The 21,073-nt window shown below is 52.8% G+C and overlaps 1 protein-coding gene across 2 annotated transcripts; it reads right to left on the reverse strand.

The window, feature by feature from the left end:
• Positions 1–1,743: 1,743 nt before the first annotated feature.
• On the reverse strand, positions 1,744–19,650 carry KLHL36 (kelch like family member 36). Of its 2 annotated transcripts, none has more exons than XM_072731404.1 (5): positions 19,417–19,650; positions 16,757–16,835; positions 10,838–11,911; positions 9,209–9,366; positions 1,744–7,077 (listed from the first exon to the last, which is right to left on the reverse strand). In XM_072731404.1, the coding sequence occupies exons 2-5, from the start codon at positions 16,817–16,819 to the stop codon at positions 6,522–6,524; spliced, it is 1,851 nt and encodes a 616-aa protein (XP_072587505.1). In that variant the 5' UTR covers positions 16,820–16,835; positions 19,417–19,650; the 3' UTR covers positions 1,744–6,521. The 2 variants fall into 2 exon arrangements, with proteins under 2 accessions (XP_072587505.1, XP_072587506.1); XM_072731405.1 differs by lacking the exon at positions 19,417–19,650 and adding an exon at positions 19,224–19,366.
• Positions 19,651–21,073: the final 1,423 nt, after the last annotated feature.

A 21,073-nucleotide genomic window follows, 5' to 3' on the forward strand; every position in this document is an offset into this window, starting at 1 on the left:
GGGAAAGGGCAGGGGTGTGGTAGGCAGGCCCCACAGAGGCCAGCCTCCCATCCAGAGCAGGTGTGGAGTGAGGCCGTGTCCCCAAGAGTCCCTGGCCAAGGCCACGCAGCTGCAGGGAGCAGTAGAACCTCCTCGGTGGGCCTTGGCCACCCTCCTGCCCTGCAGGGCTGTAGGGTACAACTAAGTTGTCCTCATGAGCCACCACGTCCATGTGCCGTTTGTTTCAGGGTGTGAGGTGACAGGGCAGCCGCAGTGCTTCCCTAGGGCAGACTGGGGTGGAGGTAAGGGGGGCAGGTCTGTCAGGGAAGTCTCCCCAGCCAGCACTGCCCACACACAGGCAGACAGCTGGCTCCTCCTCCTCCCCTTCCCCCTGTGGCCCTGCTCTCCACCACATCCAGGCTTTGCTTGGAAAACAGAGGGGTCAGGTCACTTCCCTCCTCTGTCCAAGCCCTCTGGACAGGCCCCAGCTCCCAAACCTCACCTCCTACCTCACTCAGGGCCTTGGTTTCCGTCGCCTGCCATGCACACTCCCCATGCAGAGCTCAAAACATGCAGAGCTCTGCTGACATAGAATTCGTCTCTCCTAAAACTGACCCCTTTAAAGAGTAGAGTTCAATTAGTACATTCGGATCGTGTGTCCCTACCTGACCCGCGTTTGTTGGTCCTTGTTTCCCCACTAGGATGTAAGCCCTTGGGGTTTGAGCACCACCGTGTTCCCGGCCCCTGCAGTGGTGCCTGGCGGGCTCAGGGCAGAAGCCTCGTGAATATGTGTCACCTTCATCAACACAGACTTGCTTATTATCGTTTACAGCCACTGCTTGGGAGTGGTTTCTTACTCAGCTGTAGATAAAGCTCCTTCTCATCAGCCTTTCCTCCTTCCTGTCTCACTCCAGCTTCCTGGGGACCACCTCCCCATATAAATCACCTGCCTTGTCTAAAGCCCTGGGTTTGAGAGAACCCAAGGCAAGACAAGCACTGACCAGCTGGGTAGGTAGGTAGGGTAATTCAACTTAGGGAAGATAATGTAACCCAAGCCTTGGATGCCTCACTCAGAAAATGGGAAGACTGCCAATTCTAACCCAAGATGCTTCTAGAGTTGAAAGAAAGAATCCTGTTGTATTTAGCGTCTGGTAGCCAGGGTCCTGTTTGTGGTAGCTATTGGCTCAGAGGCAAATTCTGGTCCAGGTTCCAGGCACAATGGGCATGCCAGGAACTGCCCATCGTACTCCCAATGCTGATCTGCTAAAGGTATAGGGAAAAGGTGTCCCAACTGTGACTGGGCTTGTCTGCTGGGGTCGCTGTGAAACCCCTACAGGGCACAGTGGGGCCATATGTACTTCTTTGCCCCCATGGGACATGGAGCCAACCTTGTTCTTATAGAAATGTTATGCTGTTTCTCTGATAAATATCATAAACTGCTTGTCATAAGCTAAGTTTCCCCTGGTTTCTGTTTTTCTTCTCTAATCAAATTACCCCAACTGACACAAATTTAAGCAAATAGCTTCATTTCAGGTCACAGGACTTTGTGCTGCAATCAAGGATTTGAATGAAATTCCTGGCAAAATATAGTAATTAGAAGCACAATGAAAGCAGCCTCGAAATGTCCCAGCCTCCCACAGCACTAAGAGGCAGTCTGGTTAATTTCCAAAATTATATTTGGGCTCAACATGCAAAGGGTTCTTTTTCATTCGGGCAGAGAAAACAGGCCTGAAGATCATTACAATAACCACACAAGACTAGGAATGTAATTATAAAATAAACCATACCCTAGCAGGCAAATCATTTTAATGTGTTTTGAGGATTGAATATTCTGTATGGAATTAAAAACAAAGAAAAAAAAATCAACGTGCAGAAAATTAATTAAAAAGAGGTAAGACACAGAAAACCTTCGAGTGTCATAAAATTACAAATACAAAAGCAACAAATTAAAACACATACACACACACAATTACAGGTTTTGGTAACATTAGTAGCCAGAACATACTCAGTGAATTGCATACTCGTCAAATATCTTACTGATTTTGAAAGGGGGGTGGGGACTGGGTGTGATGATTAACTGACCCCAAAGGATCTGAGTCTTCCTTCCGCTGCTAGCAAACCTGTAAAGGTGGCATCAAGTCACTTTGCAAAGTGTTCCTTTGCTCAAAGAAAACTGACCCGGAAGGTTGATTCCCTCAGCCCTGCCCCACCACCACATCTGCACATTCGTTTACCTCTTTTAACTAAGGCAACCAAAAGACAATTTCTTGAGACCCCAACACACCCTCAGAAGCCATAAATTCCATTCCTGTTAAAAAAGAGAGGAATTAACGTCCAAGCTGAGGGCAGGAATTCTGTAAAGTGTGGGATGGTTCACTGTTACAGAGTGTGTGTTGAAATGTCTCTAAAAGGGGTGGATGGCAGTGGATGAAGACCCCGGCAAGCCCTGGGTTGAGCAGTGACCTGTATGAGAAAGGTGACACACGGGTCAGTCCTCAGGGATGGTTTCACCTCTGTACACACCGCTGAGGTAGGAGCTTCGGGAGAAAAGCAGAGTATCTTAAGGGAATGAGAACGTCATCTTGGCAAATCAGTGGCCTCTTGCTCAGTTGGGGGCCTAAGGCGGTCAGAGTCACAGGCCACGCGGGGCCATGCATGACCTTACAAAATTCAAGAGTTGTATCAGAACACAGCCACAGAAGGGAGTGAGATCCAAGACAAAGCCACTGGAGGTGGGCGAGACCCACAGGGTATCTGCTGTCTAGTGCAAGTTCAAGGGGGTAGAGTGGGGAACAGGGGGGTGAAGTGGAAAACCCTGGCAGCAACCTACAAAACTGTTATTAGCAAATGGTATCAAAAAGTATCAAAACATTTCAAAAAACTTTAAAAACTGCCAGGCTTGGCAGACGTACAGGGAGGGATCTCCAAGTGCCTAGGGAGCTGCCCTGCACTCCAGAGGTTTATTCTGGAGGCCAGAACGCGGCCCCCTCTGCTCCCCACTCCACTGAAGACACTCGGAATCCATGGAGATGCCAAGGATGGAGCTGGCCCTCCAGAGGTGGGGGTGGTGGTCTGAGATTCCAGCCAAAAGCTTTGAGACACAGAAAGCCCGTGAGGTACTCCTTAGGCAGGTGCTGGCTAAGCCACATGCCATGGAGAACCAGAAAAGATGAAGGCTGATAACTCTACAAGGGGGTGGGGGTGGAGGTCTTTCACTTCCCACGTTGCTGCAAACCATTGAAAGGTCACCCTGGCTTTGGGGCCAGGTATTGTGAACCGCAGGTTAATACACCTGAGCTCACAGCGTGGGACCTGGGACCTTGGACCTCAGAGCAGGGACTGGGACCCCATTCCCTTTGGCATTTGGGCTTCCACCCCAAACTGAAAACCCCTTAGGGTTAGCTTCTGGAGTTTCTACTAAGTCACCGTGAGGTCACCTTATCGTTAAAGAGCAAGGGGAAGGGGCATTTAGAACATAATTACACACACAAGCCTTTCTGCTCAGATCAAGATCTGAAAGTCCTACCTGGCAGTCTTTCTAAAATGCTAAAATGTTAACACTCAACATCTAAGATGTTAAAAATGCCGATTGAGCCATACGCACAAACAAGTTGCTAAGACAACCTCTGTATATTTAGCAGGAAGACCACTCTAAGTAACAAGGACTCCCCAGCTTTCTAGTCTCCTCCCTTCTGGTATTACATTTATGTCTTAAGCAAACAGGGCTCCAACTTGGGTGACGATCAAACTCCAAGCATACAATGGATGCGAAGCTACAACTCTAGTTCTTTAAAAGTGAGAGAAAAATAAATCCTGAATGAAAGCCCACTCTGCTTATTCTGAAAGATCAAAAGACACGATTTGGGTGTTCTCAAAGTTCTCAAAGGCAGCAAATGGTGCTGTTGCGTCTCAAGATGATGGCCCGTAAGAATCCAATCTTTGTCACTGGGCTTGGAAACCACTACCAGGATTCTTCAGTTCAAATGGCCACCTCCAAGAGTACACCCCCAAGTTCTGCCCATCTGGGTTAAGAAGCATTTCCTTCCATCCTCAGTTGGACAGCACAGCAGAGTGATTGCCATCTTAACAACATGGGCAGCAGATACCCATCATGGGTCCCATCACGGTGCAAATGCTGCTCACCAGTCACAATGTTCCTTTCCATCAACACAGATAAGCTCAAAAACCTTTCTTAGCATGGGGAAACCACCTCCAATTATGTGAAGCTCATCCATGAGAAGAAACTCATCAACCTTACCTTTAAAAGAGCCCTAACGATATTAGATTCCAAGCCACATAAATGACAAACTGCCTTCACAGTGGCAGGAGTGACACCACAAAATATGAGGAGCAGGACATGGTATGGAATCCACAAGGCACAAGAAAATTTGAATAGCGACCAGCACTGCACCCGTATCTGGGGATAGGTCACGCTAGTCAAAAATACAATGGCTGGCTTCAGCTAAAAACTGAAGGCTCTCCTCTTCCCGAGGTCAAAGCCATCCTGCTCCCCAAAGCACACATGGAATCTGTGTGCTTTTCCCCACCTGCCCCCAGACTCTGATTCAACAACCACCTCTTTGTGACTTAGACCACAGGTACCATGTCTTCTAATGGGTCCTCTAATAATAAAATCTTTCCTGGAATAGGAAGAGGGTAAGCTATACCAAAGTTGGCAGAAGTTCTGCAAAATGTGGTTTGTGGAGAGCTGGACAAGGTATGAGACCAAAAAAAAAAAAAAAAAGTTGCAGGCTCAATGAAGTTTGGAAATGCTGGATTGATAGAAGGTAAACTGTTAAGTTACCGCAGGACTTCTCAGAGCCTTTAATACTCTCAAGTATTGTAGAGCTCCAAGAGTATTTTTGGTTTGATTGTTGGCATGCCTTGCAGAACCTCTAGGGACTTCCATGTGCACAAGCAGGCTCAGTCAGCAGAACCCTTGCTCCGCTGACAACAGAGGGCAAGGATTTAGGTACTGAAGCTTTCAACACCCCCTCCACTCAAAATCACTATAATCCCTTAAAGGAAAGAAAAAGAAGTACAGTAAAGAGATAGTTTAAAAAAAAAAAAAAGTAAATAAGTTAACTGGGATTCATAGTCTAACATCAAGGTTAACAAGAGATCTTGAAGTGTTCTCTGCTATGTGATCTTTGTCAAAATGGAGATCACGAACACCTCCCTCGTCCCTGTGTCCACAGCAGCTGGGGCAGGAGTCCCCAGCTGGCCTCTGAGGGCACATGCTACTAGGGGTTCCTACAGAGATCAGCGCACGGTGCTCACACATGGCAAAAGGAGGTGCCAAACACACGTTAATAGCTTATATGTACTGAATTAGCTCACTGAGCCCTGGGAGGCAGTGGCTTTGACCAACTGCTCGATGAGTGAGGAACAGCTAGGACTTGGTGAAGAATTTGCTCAGCAGACGACAAAACGACTTAGCAGCAGATGGCTGAGTTGGGCGGTGGGGGGGGGCGGTACCTGACATCCTCCTTCAGGAGCACATTGTGTGCTCGGCTTGCTCATGGAGGTGCTCTTGAGGGCTTCGTGGAGCCAAGCCAGAGAAAACAATGGCAAATTCTAGGATGACCACTTTTTCTTTCCTGAGAAACAAACATAGATTTTGGGGGCTCAGTATGTCGGTAACATAAGGAAGTGAGTTCGGGGGAAAAAAACAACAACAAAAGGGCACAAATAACAGAAAAATGTAAGAGCTTCATGCCCCCCCCCCCTTTTTTTAAGTTCCTTGATTACCTAGACCCTTTCAGAACTCAGGAAAATAACCAATCAGGAAAATGGGACTACTCAGAAACAACAGTCACTGTTTCAGGAAATCCTGGTGGGAACATCTTCTGGTGAGAAGTTTCAGGTCTTGCCTGACTGTCCAGGGAGTGGGCAACCCACTCACCTTGCCGGGGTCTCTGTGTCCCCAAACATAAACACAAAAGCACATGACGTTGCCCAGGATTGCCAAAGGTGGCTCATGCTGTCATCCTGGGAACTGGTTATAGTTTCCAGGCACCACCCCCTCTGCCCCTGCTCCTGGTAGTTTTAGGACGGATAATTCTGAGGTGGGGCCCAGGAATCTGTATGTTTAAAAGATCAGCCAAGTTGAGGGAGGTGGAGACTGGGGATGGGAACTGTCCCACCAAGCCCCCTCATTTTACTTACAAAACTTTCTGCATATCCTCTGCCCTTGGAGACTCTCAGGGGGACGGCTGCAGGGGCACCCTCAGGGACTCATAATGAGGGAGGAAGCCTCACACAGATACAAGGGGATATTTCCTGCCTGGGCCCGGGTTTAATTATTCAAGCAAGATGATATGTAAAATTATATAGAATATTTAATCAGTTACTGTGATATCATAGAAAGACCAAGAATCATAAAAGTAAAAAAAAAGCTGCTAAGAAGTCCATCATGGTTCCGGGATGCTGCGAAGTCGTGGCTGGTGGAGACGCTCCGGCGGGTGGGGGCAGGGAGCGGAGCCCAGCCAGGCGCAGGTGCAGGCGGGACGGGGTTGTGGGGAAGGGGGGGAGAAGGGCGGTCACTGGCCCCGGTCCTGGTGCCTCTTGCCCTTGCCCTTCTTCTTCTTGTCCTCCAGCCGTGGCCTCAGGGCACACACGCAGGCGGACACACCAGCAATGGCCTTGGGCAGGTCGACGCCCTTGCTCCACTTGTCTTTCTCACGGTCGTACACCTGCACCGTCTTGGAGAAGGCTGTGTTCTCCCAGCTGTAGCCGCCCAGGATGTAGATGCGGCCCTCCCACACGGCCACTCCTGACTCGCTGTTGGCATGCAGCAGCGGTGCCACGCGGGTCCACTGGTTGCACTGCGGGCTGTAGGCCTCGACACCCAGCACGTCGAAGCGCTCCATGGACTCGATGCTGTCGTCGCTGCCGCCGATGGAGTAGATGCTGTCTTCCAGGCTGCACATGCTGTGCCAGCCGCGCGCCGTGGTCATGGGCCGCCGCTCCTCCCACACGTCTGTTCGGTGGTCGTAGCATAGCAGGTTCTTGCGGTAGGGGCCAATCTGGTAGTCGTGGCCTCCCGAGATGTACACGAAGTCTTTGTAGATGGTGCCTGCATGGCCGTAGGTGAACCTGCGGGGAGACGGCGGGACAGAGACAGGGAGCTCAGGGCCGTGCCAGGCTGGCGCCGAGGCTTTGTGCTTCTCCCCTGTGAAAGGGGGACAACCTGCAATCTTGGGGGCTGTGGGCTGTGGGGATCTGATGAGACCACATGCACACTGGTCAGCAGCTGTCGCTGGTAAGAATGGCAGAGTCGGGGTTGGGGTGGGGGGGTGCAGTAAACGTGTATGCAGCTCAGCAGTCACACCGCCGGGGCCCAGCCCCACCTCCGCTCTCCCCCAGTTCGGGAGTGGCAGTGACTGTGGGGCTGATCCTTCCTATAAGAGCTGAAAACAAGGACACTGTGGGATTGAGGCACACACAGGCACCTGATCCAATTATAAAGCAAAGGGAAGGAAACAAAGTACAATGCCAACTCCGTGACATTCTGGAAAAGACTACAGGAATGGTGAAATGTTCAAGGGTGCAGGATGGGGGGAGCTTGTGGTGAGGGTGGGATGAACAGGAGGAGTACAAGGGATTCTTAGGGCCGTGGAACTACTCTGACACTGTAAGGAAGGGTGGATGAGCGTCCCCACACATCTGTCCCGAACCACGGAACATACAGCACGGACAGCGAGCCCTCAGCGTGGGCCTCCGTTAGGGCAACGTGGCCACTTGGGTGCATCAGTTGTAACAAACATAGCGTGGCTACGTCGAGATGTTAACAATGGGGGGAAATACCCTCTGAGAAGGTCTACAGGAACAATTTATACTTTCTGCTCGATTTTCAATTTTCTCTGAAAAGTGCAGTTTGTATAAATACAAAAAAGAAAATTACAAAACCTAAGTGCAGAGCAGGTCACAGGGGAGGTGGGTAGTGGCTGCAGGTGGGGAATGTCTGGGAGGGCAGCCCCAGGGAGCCAGGAGGCACCGCGTAGCGCCTCTGCTCTCAGGTCAGGCTGCAGGCTCATGCACCCACTGGTGATCACAGCATTTCGGGCTATGTTTACTCCAACCTTGTACACCTCAGGCTCGTTGAGAAAGATAAAACCAGGGTTGTTAGGAGTACTTAGGGATGGAAGTCCCACCAGCTGGCCCAGAGAAAGAGCAGCAGATACTCTTACCACTACTGTTAAGGCTCCCTTCTCCATCTGCGAAATGGGAGGATAAAAAACACTACTAAACCCAGGGAGATCAAAGGTCTTGGTCTGCCTATGAAATGGTCAGTATTTACACTGTTAACCTTCCCTGTTCACTGCCATCCGGGTTTGGGAGACAAACTATATGGGCACCTACCTCCACCCCACCAGGTCACCGTGAGCCTCAAGGGACTCGTCACTCCTGGCCCAGGGATGGTGCGTGCCATTTGGGAACCACTATGCCTATTGTCAGAGATGTTACTCCATCCACTTCCTGGAACCTCTACTCGAAGAGGGTAGCAACAGGACCGGAATTCACAATCTAATGCTTATATCACATGCCCTTCTAGCTCCTGGGGACACATGCAAGACAGCTGCCTGCATTCCACCATAAGACTGGTTCATGAAGCGTGCTTGCAGGTTCAACTATCGAGGGACTAGCAAAATAAACAGCGAGCACCTTCTGCTAGATCCAGGATGATGAGCAGTGGTCCCAAGTGCATACCTCAATGCAGGGAGACTGAGGAGCTCCGAGCCCCAGGGCACTCCCCAGGTGCTGGGTGCTGTGGGTGGGAGGGTGCTCCTAAGGAACATATCACACTGACAGCCCTATGCGGCAAGTGTTACCATGTCTGCTATACAGATGAAGTAAGAGAGCAGAGTGAAAATGCTGGCTCGGCTCACAGATCCATCATCTCTTAAACCCAGGCCCACACTCAGAGACATTTCTAGGGAAAGCCTTACTATCTGCTGAATACTCTCTCCCTGAAACTCTGGAAGTAAACAGGCTCAGAAACTGGGGGACATTTGCCTTAGCAGCAGAGCTGACTCTTGTGCCTGGATGGTCTAAAACCAGAGCCCTGACTTGTCACCACCACGCCCTCTGCCCCCACGGTCTACCCTTGGTTATTTAAAAGCCAGGAGATTTTCTTCCCCCTGGAATTGGAGACCAAAATATCTAGAAAATGAGGTGGACAAAGTCATCACATTTGAGGAGTCCATCACAAACCACCCCCAATCACCTTGGCAAGCCGGCCACATAGGACCAGGAGTCGGTCTTGGGGCTGTAAGTCTCCACCGAAGAAAGAGCTCCATTCTCATTCCGGCCACCAACGGCCACCAGCATGTCTTCAATGGAAGCCAGGTAGAAATCCACACGGCGCTGGTTCATGGAGGCCACCTGTGGAGGCGGGACACCTGTACCTTCCCTTCTCAATACTCAGACAACATCAACATCTAGCACTGAGTTCCCAAATGCATCCTCCGGAACACACAGCCCAGGAAGGTCAAGCAGCGGCCAAGTGTGTTTGGGAGAAGGAAGTCAAACTCAGAGAAAGAGGGGCTCTTGAGATGAGACTTCTCAGAGCTTGCAAGACCCTTGAGGTGTTGCAAGTCCCCAAGAAGGGGATCAAGAACATAGTTCCCCTAACTTGTTTGGCCACATGGCTGGCCATGTGGCTGACCTCGTGGACTCGAGTTCCACAGTACAGTTCAGAATTGCCAGTTTAGTGGTTTCCCGGAATAAAAATCCATCTTCCTTTCGCTCCTCTCCACATCAGACCCTATTAACACTATCGTGTGGACAGCAATCAATGGGAAACTAAAAACCAGAAGACCCCCCAGTTTTTAAAAAATAATTCAGGCAGAACACAGAAATGAACACAGTCCCAGAGGAGACCATACCTTTAGCTGCCACGGCCACAAAGCTCCAAAGCTGGGAGCCTCTTTCTAGTGGTGGGACTTACACTTTAGAGGGCGCTTTTTAGTTTTTGAGAATAAAACAGAAAGGTCATCGGAGTCCATTCTGAGTTTTGTGCTCAAAAAAATAAAGCCTGATCAAGTTAAGTAAAAACACTGAGGTGTGAGTATAAAGACAGACCGGTTTTTTAGGGTGGTGGCCTGGGGAGGCTTTTGTGAGGAAAAGAGCCACCTTGTCTATGCCAGGTGTTGGCCAACTACCATGAGCTACAGCCCCTCACTTCAGAATGTCAATACCCCCCCCCCCCCATTTCTAGAGGCAGGAGCCAAAACTTGGAGAGTGAGGAAGCAGTCTGAAATCCCCAGCTCCAACCTAGCCAAGCTCGGGTGTGGACTCGGGTCTGGCGCCAAGACTCATGCTTCCCAGAATTTGCCACACCTGCCAAAGGGCCACAGCTACCACCAGGTGTGAGCCTTTGTGACCTCCGTAAACGAGCTCCAAACCCTTCCAAAAAAGAGAGCTCCAGGGAGACTCTGAGACAGGGGAACAGCGTTTGAACCCTGGGTCAAATCTCTAGGTCGGCACCACCCAGCAGCAGCCATTAGCTCATGTGGCCATTTACACTTGGACATAAATTAGTAAAGATGAAATAATATCGAGAACTCAGTGTTTCAGTGCCACTGGCCACATTTCAAGTGCTTGATCACCACACGTGGCTGGAGGCTAGGATGGCGGACAGCACAGGTGTACAACATTTCTACTGCCGTGGAAAGTTCTATTGCACTCACTCCGGTCAGGGTGCAGGCATGAACCACGTGGCTCATAACTTTATCGTCACACCTTGGGCAGAAGCAAGACAGCGGCCGAGGCCTGAGAGAAGGGGGGCAGTCGGGGCTAGGCTAAGAGACCAAAAGTCCTCAAGAATAAAGAAATAATCTGGCTTTAATCTCACCTTGATCCACTGTTTACAGCGGGGGTCATACCTATAAAGAAGATTGGACGCTGCATCCCCTCCATTGTCCCGTGAGAAGCTGCCACCAGCGATGAAGATGAAGCCCCCCAGCACAGCGACACAGTGGTGGCTCCGCCGGGCTGGCAGGGGCGTCTCCTTGACCCACTGCTCGCTCTTGGCGTCCAGGTAGCAGGTGTCATCGCTAAGCTCCAGACACCGCTCGGAGACTTCGCCACCCACGAACAGCAGGCGCTCCTCGTTGGTGCGCAGCGCCGTGCGCTTGGTCTGCATGACTGGCTGGGCTGCCAGGCTGTTGTGGTAGCGCACGGCCTCCTCGATGAAGCCCTCGCAGTTGGCCTCCCGCGGCAGCAGTGAGCACACGGCCGGTTTGACACGGTGCAGCAGGTCATTCTTGGGGATGAGCGGGAAGTGGATGTTCTCCAGCACCTGGTAGGCATGGGCCTCGCGCTCGGGCTGCTGCGTCAGCCACTGCAGAGCCGCCTGCAGAAGGTCATGCTCACATTCCCGCTGCACCTCACTGCTGCTCAGGTAGACGCAGAGCTTCTGCATGGAGATGTTCTGCAGGAAGTCGGGCGTGAAGGACAGCGTGCCAAAGCGGCTCAGGATGAAACCATCGATGAAGGCGTCGAGCCGCTTGAGGCTGTAGATGGAGGCCAGCTCCTGCAGGTACAGGTAGTTGTCCTCGCTCACCTCCTGCTCCAGGTACTCACAGCAGAAGTCCACCGCCGTCCAGATCTGCAGCAGGTGGGCCGTCTCCAGGATGTAGTCAATGTTGCCGCCGTCCAGCGCCAGCTCCCCGCCGTACAGGAAGTCCACCACGGCCTTGAGCCCGATGTAAGAGGCGCCAATTAGCTCCACCTCCTTCTGGAAGGCCTCACGCATGCCGATGGTGAACATGGAGTTGAAGTAGTCGCTGCACACGGCCAGTAGGTTGCGGTGGGCTGGCACGCGCTGCTCGTCTGCCACCAGGACAATGTCACAGAAAAGCCCGCGGAGGCGCTGCTCATTCAGCCGCTGCAGCACCGTGGTAGAGTGGTCGGCCCAGCGGTACACCTGTGGCAGAGAACATGGCTCAGGGGTTGGCTCACAGAGGGCTGGGGGGGGGGGGGGCAAGGGCTGCTGAAGCATGCCAACCCCCTCCCCCACCCAGCCCTTTGCCCCACAGCAGGGTCCTGGGGTCAATCTCCTGCCCCAGCACCAGCACATAAATACAATACAACCGAAAGAGAACAGAGGATAGCAGGGGATAGTGGTTCAGATGGCAGTGGAGGAAATAAGGGTGTTCCTGTGTGTATTGTAGGCTTCCTTCTTTCTTTTCTCATGCAAATCCTAAAGCAGCGCCTGGCTGGCTCAGATGGAGGAGCCTGAGACTCTTGATCTCAGGGTTGTGGGTTCGAGCCCCAAGGTAGGTGTAGAGATTACTTTAAAAAAAAAAAAAAAAAGCCTTTAAAAAGAAAATCTAACCTACCATCTCCCTTCCTACCTACCCCTACTTTCCTTCTTTATAAATACAATTCCTAAAGACTTACTTTCTCTTCCTCTCATCCTTCCTTCCTCTATTCTTTCTAGAATAGAATTGCTCAAAGTTTTCTTTCTCCTCTCCCTGCTCCCTTTCCTTCTTACTGTGGGTCCTGAGCAAATAGGTTTAAAAACTGCCATCCTTTCAGGACGGTGAAGTTGCTCAGGTGCAGCCTCTACACTCACAGGATCTGGTTTGAATTCCAGCTCTGCTACTCACTAGCTGTGTGACCTTGGGAAAGCCACAAGAAGCCTCTCAGCCCCCTTTCTCTGGCCTCATGAATGAGGATGCGGGCATTTACCACTGAGGAAGGGGGTTAAGGAGACAGAATGTGGCACGGAGCTGGCCCCAGGAGAGCTGGAGTTCCAAGGCCTCACACTGCTCTCTCTGGGTCTCAGAAAGTGCTCAGCCCCCAGCCATGCTACAGAGGATCCCATTTCTACCAATGGGTCCAGGGATGTGGCAGGTCCCAGACACTCTGCAATGCATCTAGACAAAGGTGCTCTGGGGCTCCTACTTTCAGAAACAGGGCCTCCCTAGTCATTGCTGAGATTAAGAGAAAGATATCACGAAATGCGCAGGAACATGATCTTTTTCCCAGGGCAGGGCTTACATGCATGCTGCACTGTGCACTGGATATGCGCTCTCATTCAAGGGTTACAATGACTCTTCAAGGGAAGGTCTGTTACCATGCCCATTTCCCAGATGACAAATACTGAGGTTTGGAGACTAGGAAACTTGCCCAAAGTCCCACAGTGACTGAGTGGCAGGCCTGGAGTTTATTTATTTTTTATTTTTTTAAATGTAATGCTTATATATTTTTTAAAAGATTTTATTTATTCATGAGAGGCAGAGAGAGAGAGAGAGTGAGAAAGGCAGAGACACAGGCAGAGGGAGAAGCAGGCTCCATGCAGGGAGCCCGATGTGGGACTCGATCCCAGGCCTCCAGGATCACTCCCTGGGCCGAAGACAGGCACTAAACCACTGAGCCACCCAGGGATCCCCAGGCCTGGAATTTAAAGCTAGGTCTGATTCCAGAACTGAAACTTTTAATCGCCATACAGCACTGGAATTAACAAATCAATTAATATGAAAAATTAGGGATCCCTGGGTGGCGCAGTGGTTTGGCGCCTGCCTTTGGCCCAGGGCGCGATCCTGGAGACCCGGGATCGAATCCCACATCGGGCTCCTGGTGCATGGAGCCTGCTTCTCCCTCCGCCTGTGTCTCTGCCTCTCTCTCTCTCTCTGTGACTATCATAAATAAATTAAAAAAAAAAAAATTAAAAAAATATTTAAAAAAAAAAATATGAAAAATTAAAAGGGTCAACTCAAGCAATTCAGGCTGGGTGAGACATTTATTGAGGGCTGTACACCTGTCGTGTGTTTTGGAGAATGCAAAGACCTGCCAGACCAAGACACCAGCTCCTCCATCCTTGGAAGACAGATTAGGCTCTGGGTGTTGAGGATCTGCATGCTGCTTGATTTATCTGCCTTGGAAACACCACAAAATTCAGCACAGGGAGACAGAGACTGTCCAAACACAACCACGAGGTTGTTGGCCTACTTGAAGACGTCTGAGGAAAGGGCTGGCTGGGCTCTAAGCCTGCAAGGAGAAGTGGTGCAGGTAGGGGGAGATGGGCTGAGGGCCCAGTAGGTCCCCGGGTTCCTGCAGGTCACTTCTCCACCTGTGCCCTATTGCATGGGTTACATCACCTTCTTTGCTTTCTGCCTCCAACACATTTGTGATTGTGGTATTTATTTCCCTCTGGTCCCCCCTGGTCTGGCCACTTCCAACACCAATCACCTCATCTAGATCACAAGTGCAGGCAACGTTCTCACACTCTGATGAGGACACCAGACAGATAGTGCCCAAAGCTTCCTTCCCTTCCAAGTGCCGAGACCCAGGCTCTTCAGCTCTTATGTTACAGGATGGTTTCTCAGAGGTCCCTGACATGGATCTCTCCATCTATTCTGGTTACTGGCAGCGAGAGCCAGGCTGGCCTGGTTTGGGCTTCTAATTAAGCAGAAATGGTCTGGGCTCCAGTACACTCTGGCTTGGGGCCCCTCACTCTGGCATGTGGACTGAAGGGAGGGAGTATAAGAGCACTACGGCAGCCGGCTACCTTATGATAGCAAAGGTTCAAAGTCCTGAGAAGTGAGGGGCACCTAGTGTGTGATCTGCCCGTCCTGGGCCCCTGGCTGGCTCTAAGCTGGGGGGAATGTGGAACCACCGCACTTAAATGGGTGTACACAGGACCCTCATCTGCAGTGTAAAAAGAGAAACAGACCCCTGGGGGGGGGTGAGGGGTGGGGACAGCCCCAGATGACAGCTGCAGAGGGGACCATCTGCTCCAGCGAGCCAGGGCAGGGAGAAGGGCAGCCACTCTTTCTAAAACTGGGTCTCCATGCTAAGTACGCATGCTTCAGTCTTCACCTGGGTCTCTAATTACAACCCTTTGCTGGTTATTTCAGTGTAGCTGCAAAGGTGAAAACTTAGACAAACATGATTTCTCAAAGGGACATTAGTAACAGTCTCACAGCATTTCCCATAATTTAGAAGCCCCAACCCCAACGTTCTTTGATGGTATTAAACCTATTCATTCATTTATTTCCTACTTTAGTGCCTTCATCAGAGGCGAGGCAAGGTGGGTGAAGGAACACAGGCACTTAGCAGCTAACCTTAGCCAGAATACAGCAGTTATGGCATATTTCATTAAAAAAAAAAAAATTCACCATAAAAATGGATGAAGACATTTCAGAGCAGATAAACAAAGAGTGGCCATTACACGATAGAAGACTCTAGTGCACTGAGAAGGAACTACTTCCCACTACACACAACAACAGGAGTGAACACCAACCATACTAATCGGTGAGAGGAGCCAGGCACATGGGTGTATCCACCTCTGGTCCCATACATTAAGTTCAAGGGCAGGCAAAACTCCAGTCCTGAAGCTGGAGCCTGGGACCAGGGTTCTGGTAATATTCTTTTGTAATCTTGGTACTGGCTATATGGATGTATTTAACAGCTAGGAAATCGAGGATACGCTTACCATTTGGGCTTTTAAAAGGTAAAAAAGTGGAGACATAAATACAATCTAACCAAGGGCTAGGTCCAGACAGAAACAAACTCAGAGTGCGGCTGCTGTAAGGGACAAAGATTTCTAGCGCTATCACACTGAGAAAGCTACACTGTCTCTGCAGCCAGGGTCCAAAACAAAGCCTCTTTGAGACAGCCGCTAGACCTCTCTGGGTTTTCACAGCAGATAAAGCTGGGCTTGGCAAGCGCCTTCTCTGTAACTCAGATGGAAACAGGAGCCCGTTTCTCTGGAGAACCAACCTCTCTTGCAAACTATACCCCAGTTTCCTTTATGCACATCTGTAGAACCTCTGTTCCTCCTCTCCCCTCAAATCTACAGGCTGCTCACAACTCCCCTTATCTACAGTGGTATTCCTTAATCTTTTTTTTTTCAATCTTCTCTTAAAATATTTTTTCCTAAGAGTTCCCATGAAATTTTAACACCACGTATATTCCGTATATCTGTGCATGAACTGTAGGTATAGCCATGCTCTCATCACAAAAAAGGGCTTTCTGTACCCCCAAGACCAGTTTTACCCCCAAGGGGGCAATACTGGCTCCATTGAAAATGCATAAAATTTCATCTCCAAAAGGGCCACTTTTAAGGAAAACAGGCTGTTATTAGTATTTATTTACATTTATAGATGGACAGGTGTAAACAGGGCCTGTCCTGCAAATTGGTTCCCCGGTCCTTATTTCCAGTAGCTTGGGCGACAGGCTGCTCTGAGTCCCCTGAAGAGTCTGCTGAAGGTATAGATTCCCAGGTCCTGCTCTCAGATTTTAATTTAGCAGGTCTGGGGCTGGGCGGAGCATATGCATTTCTAATTAGGAACCTCCCCCTCGCCGGGGTGATCCCGATGTGACCAGTGAGGCACAGTTTGGCAGCCTAGCCCTGGGGAACCCACCCTCACTTGCTCCTAGGGTCCCAGAAAGTCACGACTAGGGGATGACTCTGGGTCCTTAAACAACCAGGTATGCAACACGTTGCTCCCACCATGAGGTCAGCCACTGGCTTGTCAACGGACGTGTCCCCAAGTGGGGACAGAAATCCCGTGGTTTTTTTTCCATCCTATCCACCTCCTCAAGTTGAGGGCAGAGAACAAATGAGCCAAGGTGTTGCCCCTCCCTCTGAGTTGAGGATGTCTTCCATTCCATGCCCGTGTTACCTCTCCGTTCATCAAGGAGGTTAACACTACCGCCAAGAACAGAAAAGCAGTCTGTACGTTAGGAAAACAACTCATCAGAAAAACAGCACACTCCCAGGCAACCTACACAGGTGGCGAGTGACCGACCACTCACTGACCTTGGATGATTCGCTGATCTTGTACGGCCGTGACACTCGCGTCTGTCGGCTTCCCTCCATCATAAGAGAGACCGCAGCCCTAAGACAAGAACAGGATCTCTGAGTGTGTGAATAATAAACCCTAGACCATTCATGAATCACAGCTCTGCTGGCAGACATCAATGACAACCAGCATGCAAACAGTCACGTGAAGGAAAGAGGGAGAAAAGACTGTATACTGTCAAGAACTCTCGTATGTGGATTTTAAAAATCAGCTTAGAATCAGAACACCTAACGCTGTTCATTTGTGAACTAAAACCTGACATCATGTCTTTCAGTCCACCTCCTATAAATATCTGCCTTTTGATGTTTGATCCCAAGGAAGTCTTCTTCTTTGAAGCCTTTGGCTAGATCAAAATTACAACAGTTATTTCCAAGCCCAGACTATGACCCAGGAGTCTGGCTGAGGGATTCACATATGCGATCTCATCTCAGCCCCGCAACTGCTCAGCCAGGCTAAGGTCACATCCCACTGTACAGACGAGGATGCTGGGATCCAGGTCACAGAGCTAGTTAATGGCTGGGAATCAAACCTGAGCCCATCCAGCTTCAAAGAGGCAGATGCTGGCCCTTTACCAGGAAGCTCTGCTGAATGTAGCTCAGTATGTAAAGGTTTCTTACTTTTAAAATATCATGATGAAGGCAAGGAAGTGATGCAGGGATAAACTGCCACGTATAAAATACAGTACCGTTCCAGACACGGCTTTCCTTTAAGTGCGTTCCTATGTCTTCACTGATTTAGTCTCCACAAAACCCCCAGGAGGCCAGCATTGTCTTTCTGCTCAGTTTATAGAGGAGGAAGCAGATAGAGATGTGGTCACTTGCCCAGCGTCACACAATCAGGAAGGAGCAGCAGAGTTGGGACTGCAACCCAGGAAGGCTTCCTTGCTTTCAACTCCTAAACTACCATGCCTGGTCATTAAAAATAAAAATAAAAATAAAAATAAAAATAAAATAATAATAATAATAAAAAAAAAAATAATAATAGGAATGTCTGGGTGGCTCAGTGGTTGAGCCTCTGCCTTTGGCTCAGGTTGTGATCCCGGGGTCCTGGGATCGAGTCCTGCATCAGGCTCCGGGCTCTCAGGGAGCCTGCTTATTCTCTGCCTATGTGTCTGCCTCTTTCTCTGTGTCTCTCATGAGTAAATAAAATCTTAAAAACAAACAAACAAACAAACAAACAAATGCTTATGTTCACCTCCCTAGACCTTGTAATCACATCTATGGGATGGGCTGGTGTATCAGGCAATGTTAAAGTTTCTTCCAGCTTTGAAATGCCAACTAACTCACTAATAATAGCACAGAGCCAGGCTTTAGGGAACCTGGGAGGATGGGAGCACCGAGGAACCACCACACTAGCTAGCTATGGGGGCACCAGTCACATACTGGGTTTCAGGAGGAACTTTCCTCCCCTGCTGAGTTGAGAAGAGTCAATTTGTTACCCACTGAACAAACATCCCAGGCTAATAAAGAGCAGTATCACAAGAAATAAGCACTGTGTCAAAGATACGGGGTGTCACACGGGGGTGGGGGGGTGCCTCCAATGTTCCCACGGGAGTACCCAGCTGGGCGGATGGGGGAAAGGAAAGAACATCACCGAGATTTCTGACAAACTAGCAACTTTGTGACAAAGACCAGCTGGAGCTACCCCTGTTCCTTCTGACTGTCCTGGGGGCTGCTAGGGGGTTCAGGAGGGAAGGGCAGGAGACCCATATTCATGCAGTGCCTGAGACAGGTGCCACCATCCTCCCTGATGCCCAGGCTCAGGTGGTAGACAGGCCTGCCCAAGGTCACACTCCAGAAACAGCATGTCCCCCTCTCTCCACCATCCCTGCAGCCAGTCAGGGCTCAGGTCCGCTCTCAGCGCTGAAAAGCTTTCTTTTCTAGGCCAAGATTTCTTGAGAGAGTTTCCCCCTGGTGGAAGCTCCCTTTTGTCTCAGGGCAAGTGGTCTGTGGCCAAGGTGCACAGGAGCGCTGGGTGTCAGCCGCCTCCTGCGCTTCCTGGGGGCGGACGCAGGGGTCAGGGCCATCTCTGCACGGGCAGGGGCGATCCCCAGCCCTGCGTTAAGGGTCTTTTAGTAAACAGGGGAACAGAGGAGACGTCCGGACGGAGGGTCCCCAGGGAGCCTGTTCCCGGAGCTGCTTCCCGATTTCTACCCTGAACCCAGGGGACCTCAGCGGCCGGGAAAGGGACTCGGACGCCCGCCGCCACTCACCAGCCGCGGGTCTCGCGGCCGCCGCGCCCGCCCGCGCCCGCGCCCGCACCCGCGCCCGCACCCCGGGCCGAACCGCCCGCACAACGGCCGCCGGGCAGGCTCGAGCCGGCAGCGAGGAGGCGGAGGGAGGCGGAGGCGGAGGCGGAGGCGGAGGGAGGCGGAGGCGGGTCGCGGCCGGGCCGGCGTCCGCGGCGGGACGCGGGGACACTCACCTGGGCCGCGCGGGCCGGGCCGCGCAGGCCGCACCTGGCTCACCTGCGGTCCCCCTCCCGCCGCGCGCCCCCAGCACCCAGGGGCGCGGAGGGGGTACGGGTGGCGCGGCCGGGGTCGCCGCTCGCGGGGTTGGGGGCCCCCCGGGCGCCCGCCCAGCCCCCGGCCCCGACCCGACGGCGCGCGGAGGCCCACCTGCAGGGCGCGCTACGGGAGCGGCGCGGGGAGCCCCGGCGGCGGCGGCGGCACCGGGCGGGCGCGGCGGCGGGGCCGGGTCGCCGGAGCCCCGGGACCGGCCGGCTGCGCAGCCATGGCTTCGCCAGGAAGTGCGAGGCCGAGGGCGGAGGCGGCGCGCGCGGCCAATGGCGGCTGCCGCGAGGAGGTGGGCTCAAGGCGGCGCCGAGGCGGGGCCTGCGCTCCCGAGGTGGGGGCCGCGCAGGGGGAGGCGGCGGGGAGTCGGCCGGGAGCCGGCGCGGGGGGAGGGGCGGGGGCGGCGGGAGTGCGCCGGGGGCGGGCCCGGGGAGCGGGGGGAGGGGGGAGGGGAGGGCGCAGGGGGTGGGGGCCCGAGCGGTGCGTGGGGAGGGGGGAGGGGAGGGCGCAGGGGGTGGGGGCCCGGAGCGGTGCGTGCGAGGGAGGGGAGTGCGCGGTGGGAGGGGGCCGGGGAGCCGTGCGTGGGGAGGGGAGTGCGCGGTGGGAGAGGGCCGGGGAGCCGTGCGTGGGGAGGGGAGTGCGCGGTGGGAGGGGGCCGGGAGCGGTGCGTGGGGAGGGGAGTGCGCGGTGGGAGGGGGCCGGGAGCGGTGCGTGGGGAGGGAGGGAGGGGAGTGCGCGGTGGGAGAGGGCCGGGGAGCCGTGCGTGGGGAGGGGAGTGCGCGGTGGGAGGGGGCCGGGAGCCGTGCGTGGGGAGGGGAGTGCGCGGTGGGAGGGGGCCGGGAGCGGTGCGTGGGGAGGGGAGTGCGCGGTGGGAGGGGGCCCGGAGCGGTGCGTGGGGAGGGAGGGAGAGGAGTGCGCGGTGGGAGGGGGCGGCGCGCGCGGCCGGGAGCGGGGAGCGGCGAGCGGCGAGCCGGCGGGAAGCTGGGGATCGGCCCGCGGTGGTGGGGGGCGGCGCGCGGGGGGGGAGAGGCAGCGCGGGAGGGGGCGGTGCGCGGGGTCGGCAGGACTCCCACCCTGGGCCGCAGCCCCCCTCTGTCACCCAGCTGGCTCCCCGGTACGCGGGGCCCCCCAGGCTTGCACCTGGAAACGCCCGCTGGTACTGACCCGAGTGCTGAGAGGGGTCTCGCGGCGGCCTCCAGGCTCCCTCCCGCTCCCAGTCTTAGCCCAGCCGAACGCTGCGCTCACGCTCAGGTGAGGCGTCCGCAGACCCCTCCAGGTAGGGTCACGCCACCCCCCCTCCCGCTCTGCCCACCTCCAGCTTTGCGCTTCTGTACCTCTTACTCTTAGCACCCTCGAATATTACAAACCACTTTCTTATTCATTTGGCTTATTGTCTGTCTCCCCCGCTAGAAACCCTCCAGGACAGAGTTTACAGTCGGTTTAATTCCCGGCTGGGCCCCGGACTGGCACATAGTAGGTGCTCAGTATTGAGTAAATATTTGTGGAACAAATGAATTTAATCCCCTGGCAATCTGTGAATTGTCAGATTTATCTCATGCTACAGCATGGATGAACCTGGGAAGCATTAGGCTAAGTGAAAGTAGTCAGACACAAAAAGGACACATATTGTATGACTTTAGGTATACAAAGTGTCCAAAACAGGCAGGTCCACGGAGACAAAGTAGACTGGTGGTTGCCTAGGTCTGGGGAGTTGGGGGGATACAGGGTGACTCTTAAAGTATAAGGGTTTTCTTCTTGGGTG

Source organism: Vulpes vulpes, chromosome 12 (genome assembly GCF_048418805.1).
Source record: "Vulpes vulpes isolate BD-2025 chromosome 12, VulVul3, whole genome shotgun sequence".
Lineage (NCBI taxonomy): Eukaryota > Metazoa > Chordata > Mammalia > Carnivora > Canidae > Vulpes > Vulpes vulpes.

Bases quoted from the DNA above. Each gene is read 5' to 3' on its own strand.
- KLHL36 (XM_072731404.1), bottom strand. From the start codon at position 16,819: ATGATGGAGGGAAGCCGACAGACGCGAGTGTCACGGCCGTACAAGATC. The intron at 11,912-16,756 runs GTCAGTGAGTGG...TCTCTGCCACAG, and splicing joins AGATCAGCGAATCATCCAAG to GTGTACCGCTGGGCCGACCA. The intron at 7,078-9,208 runs GTGATTGGGGGT...GTCTCCCCGCAG, and splicing joins TATGTGGCCGGCTTGCCAAG to GTTCACCTACGGCCATGCAG.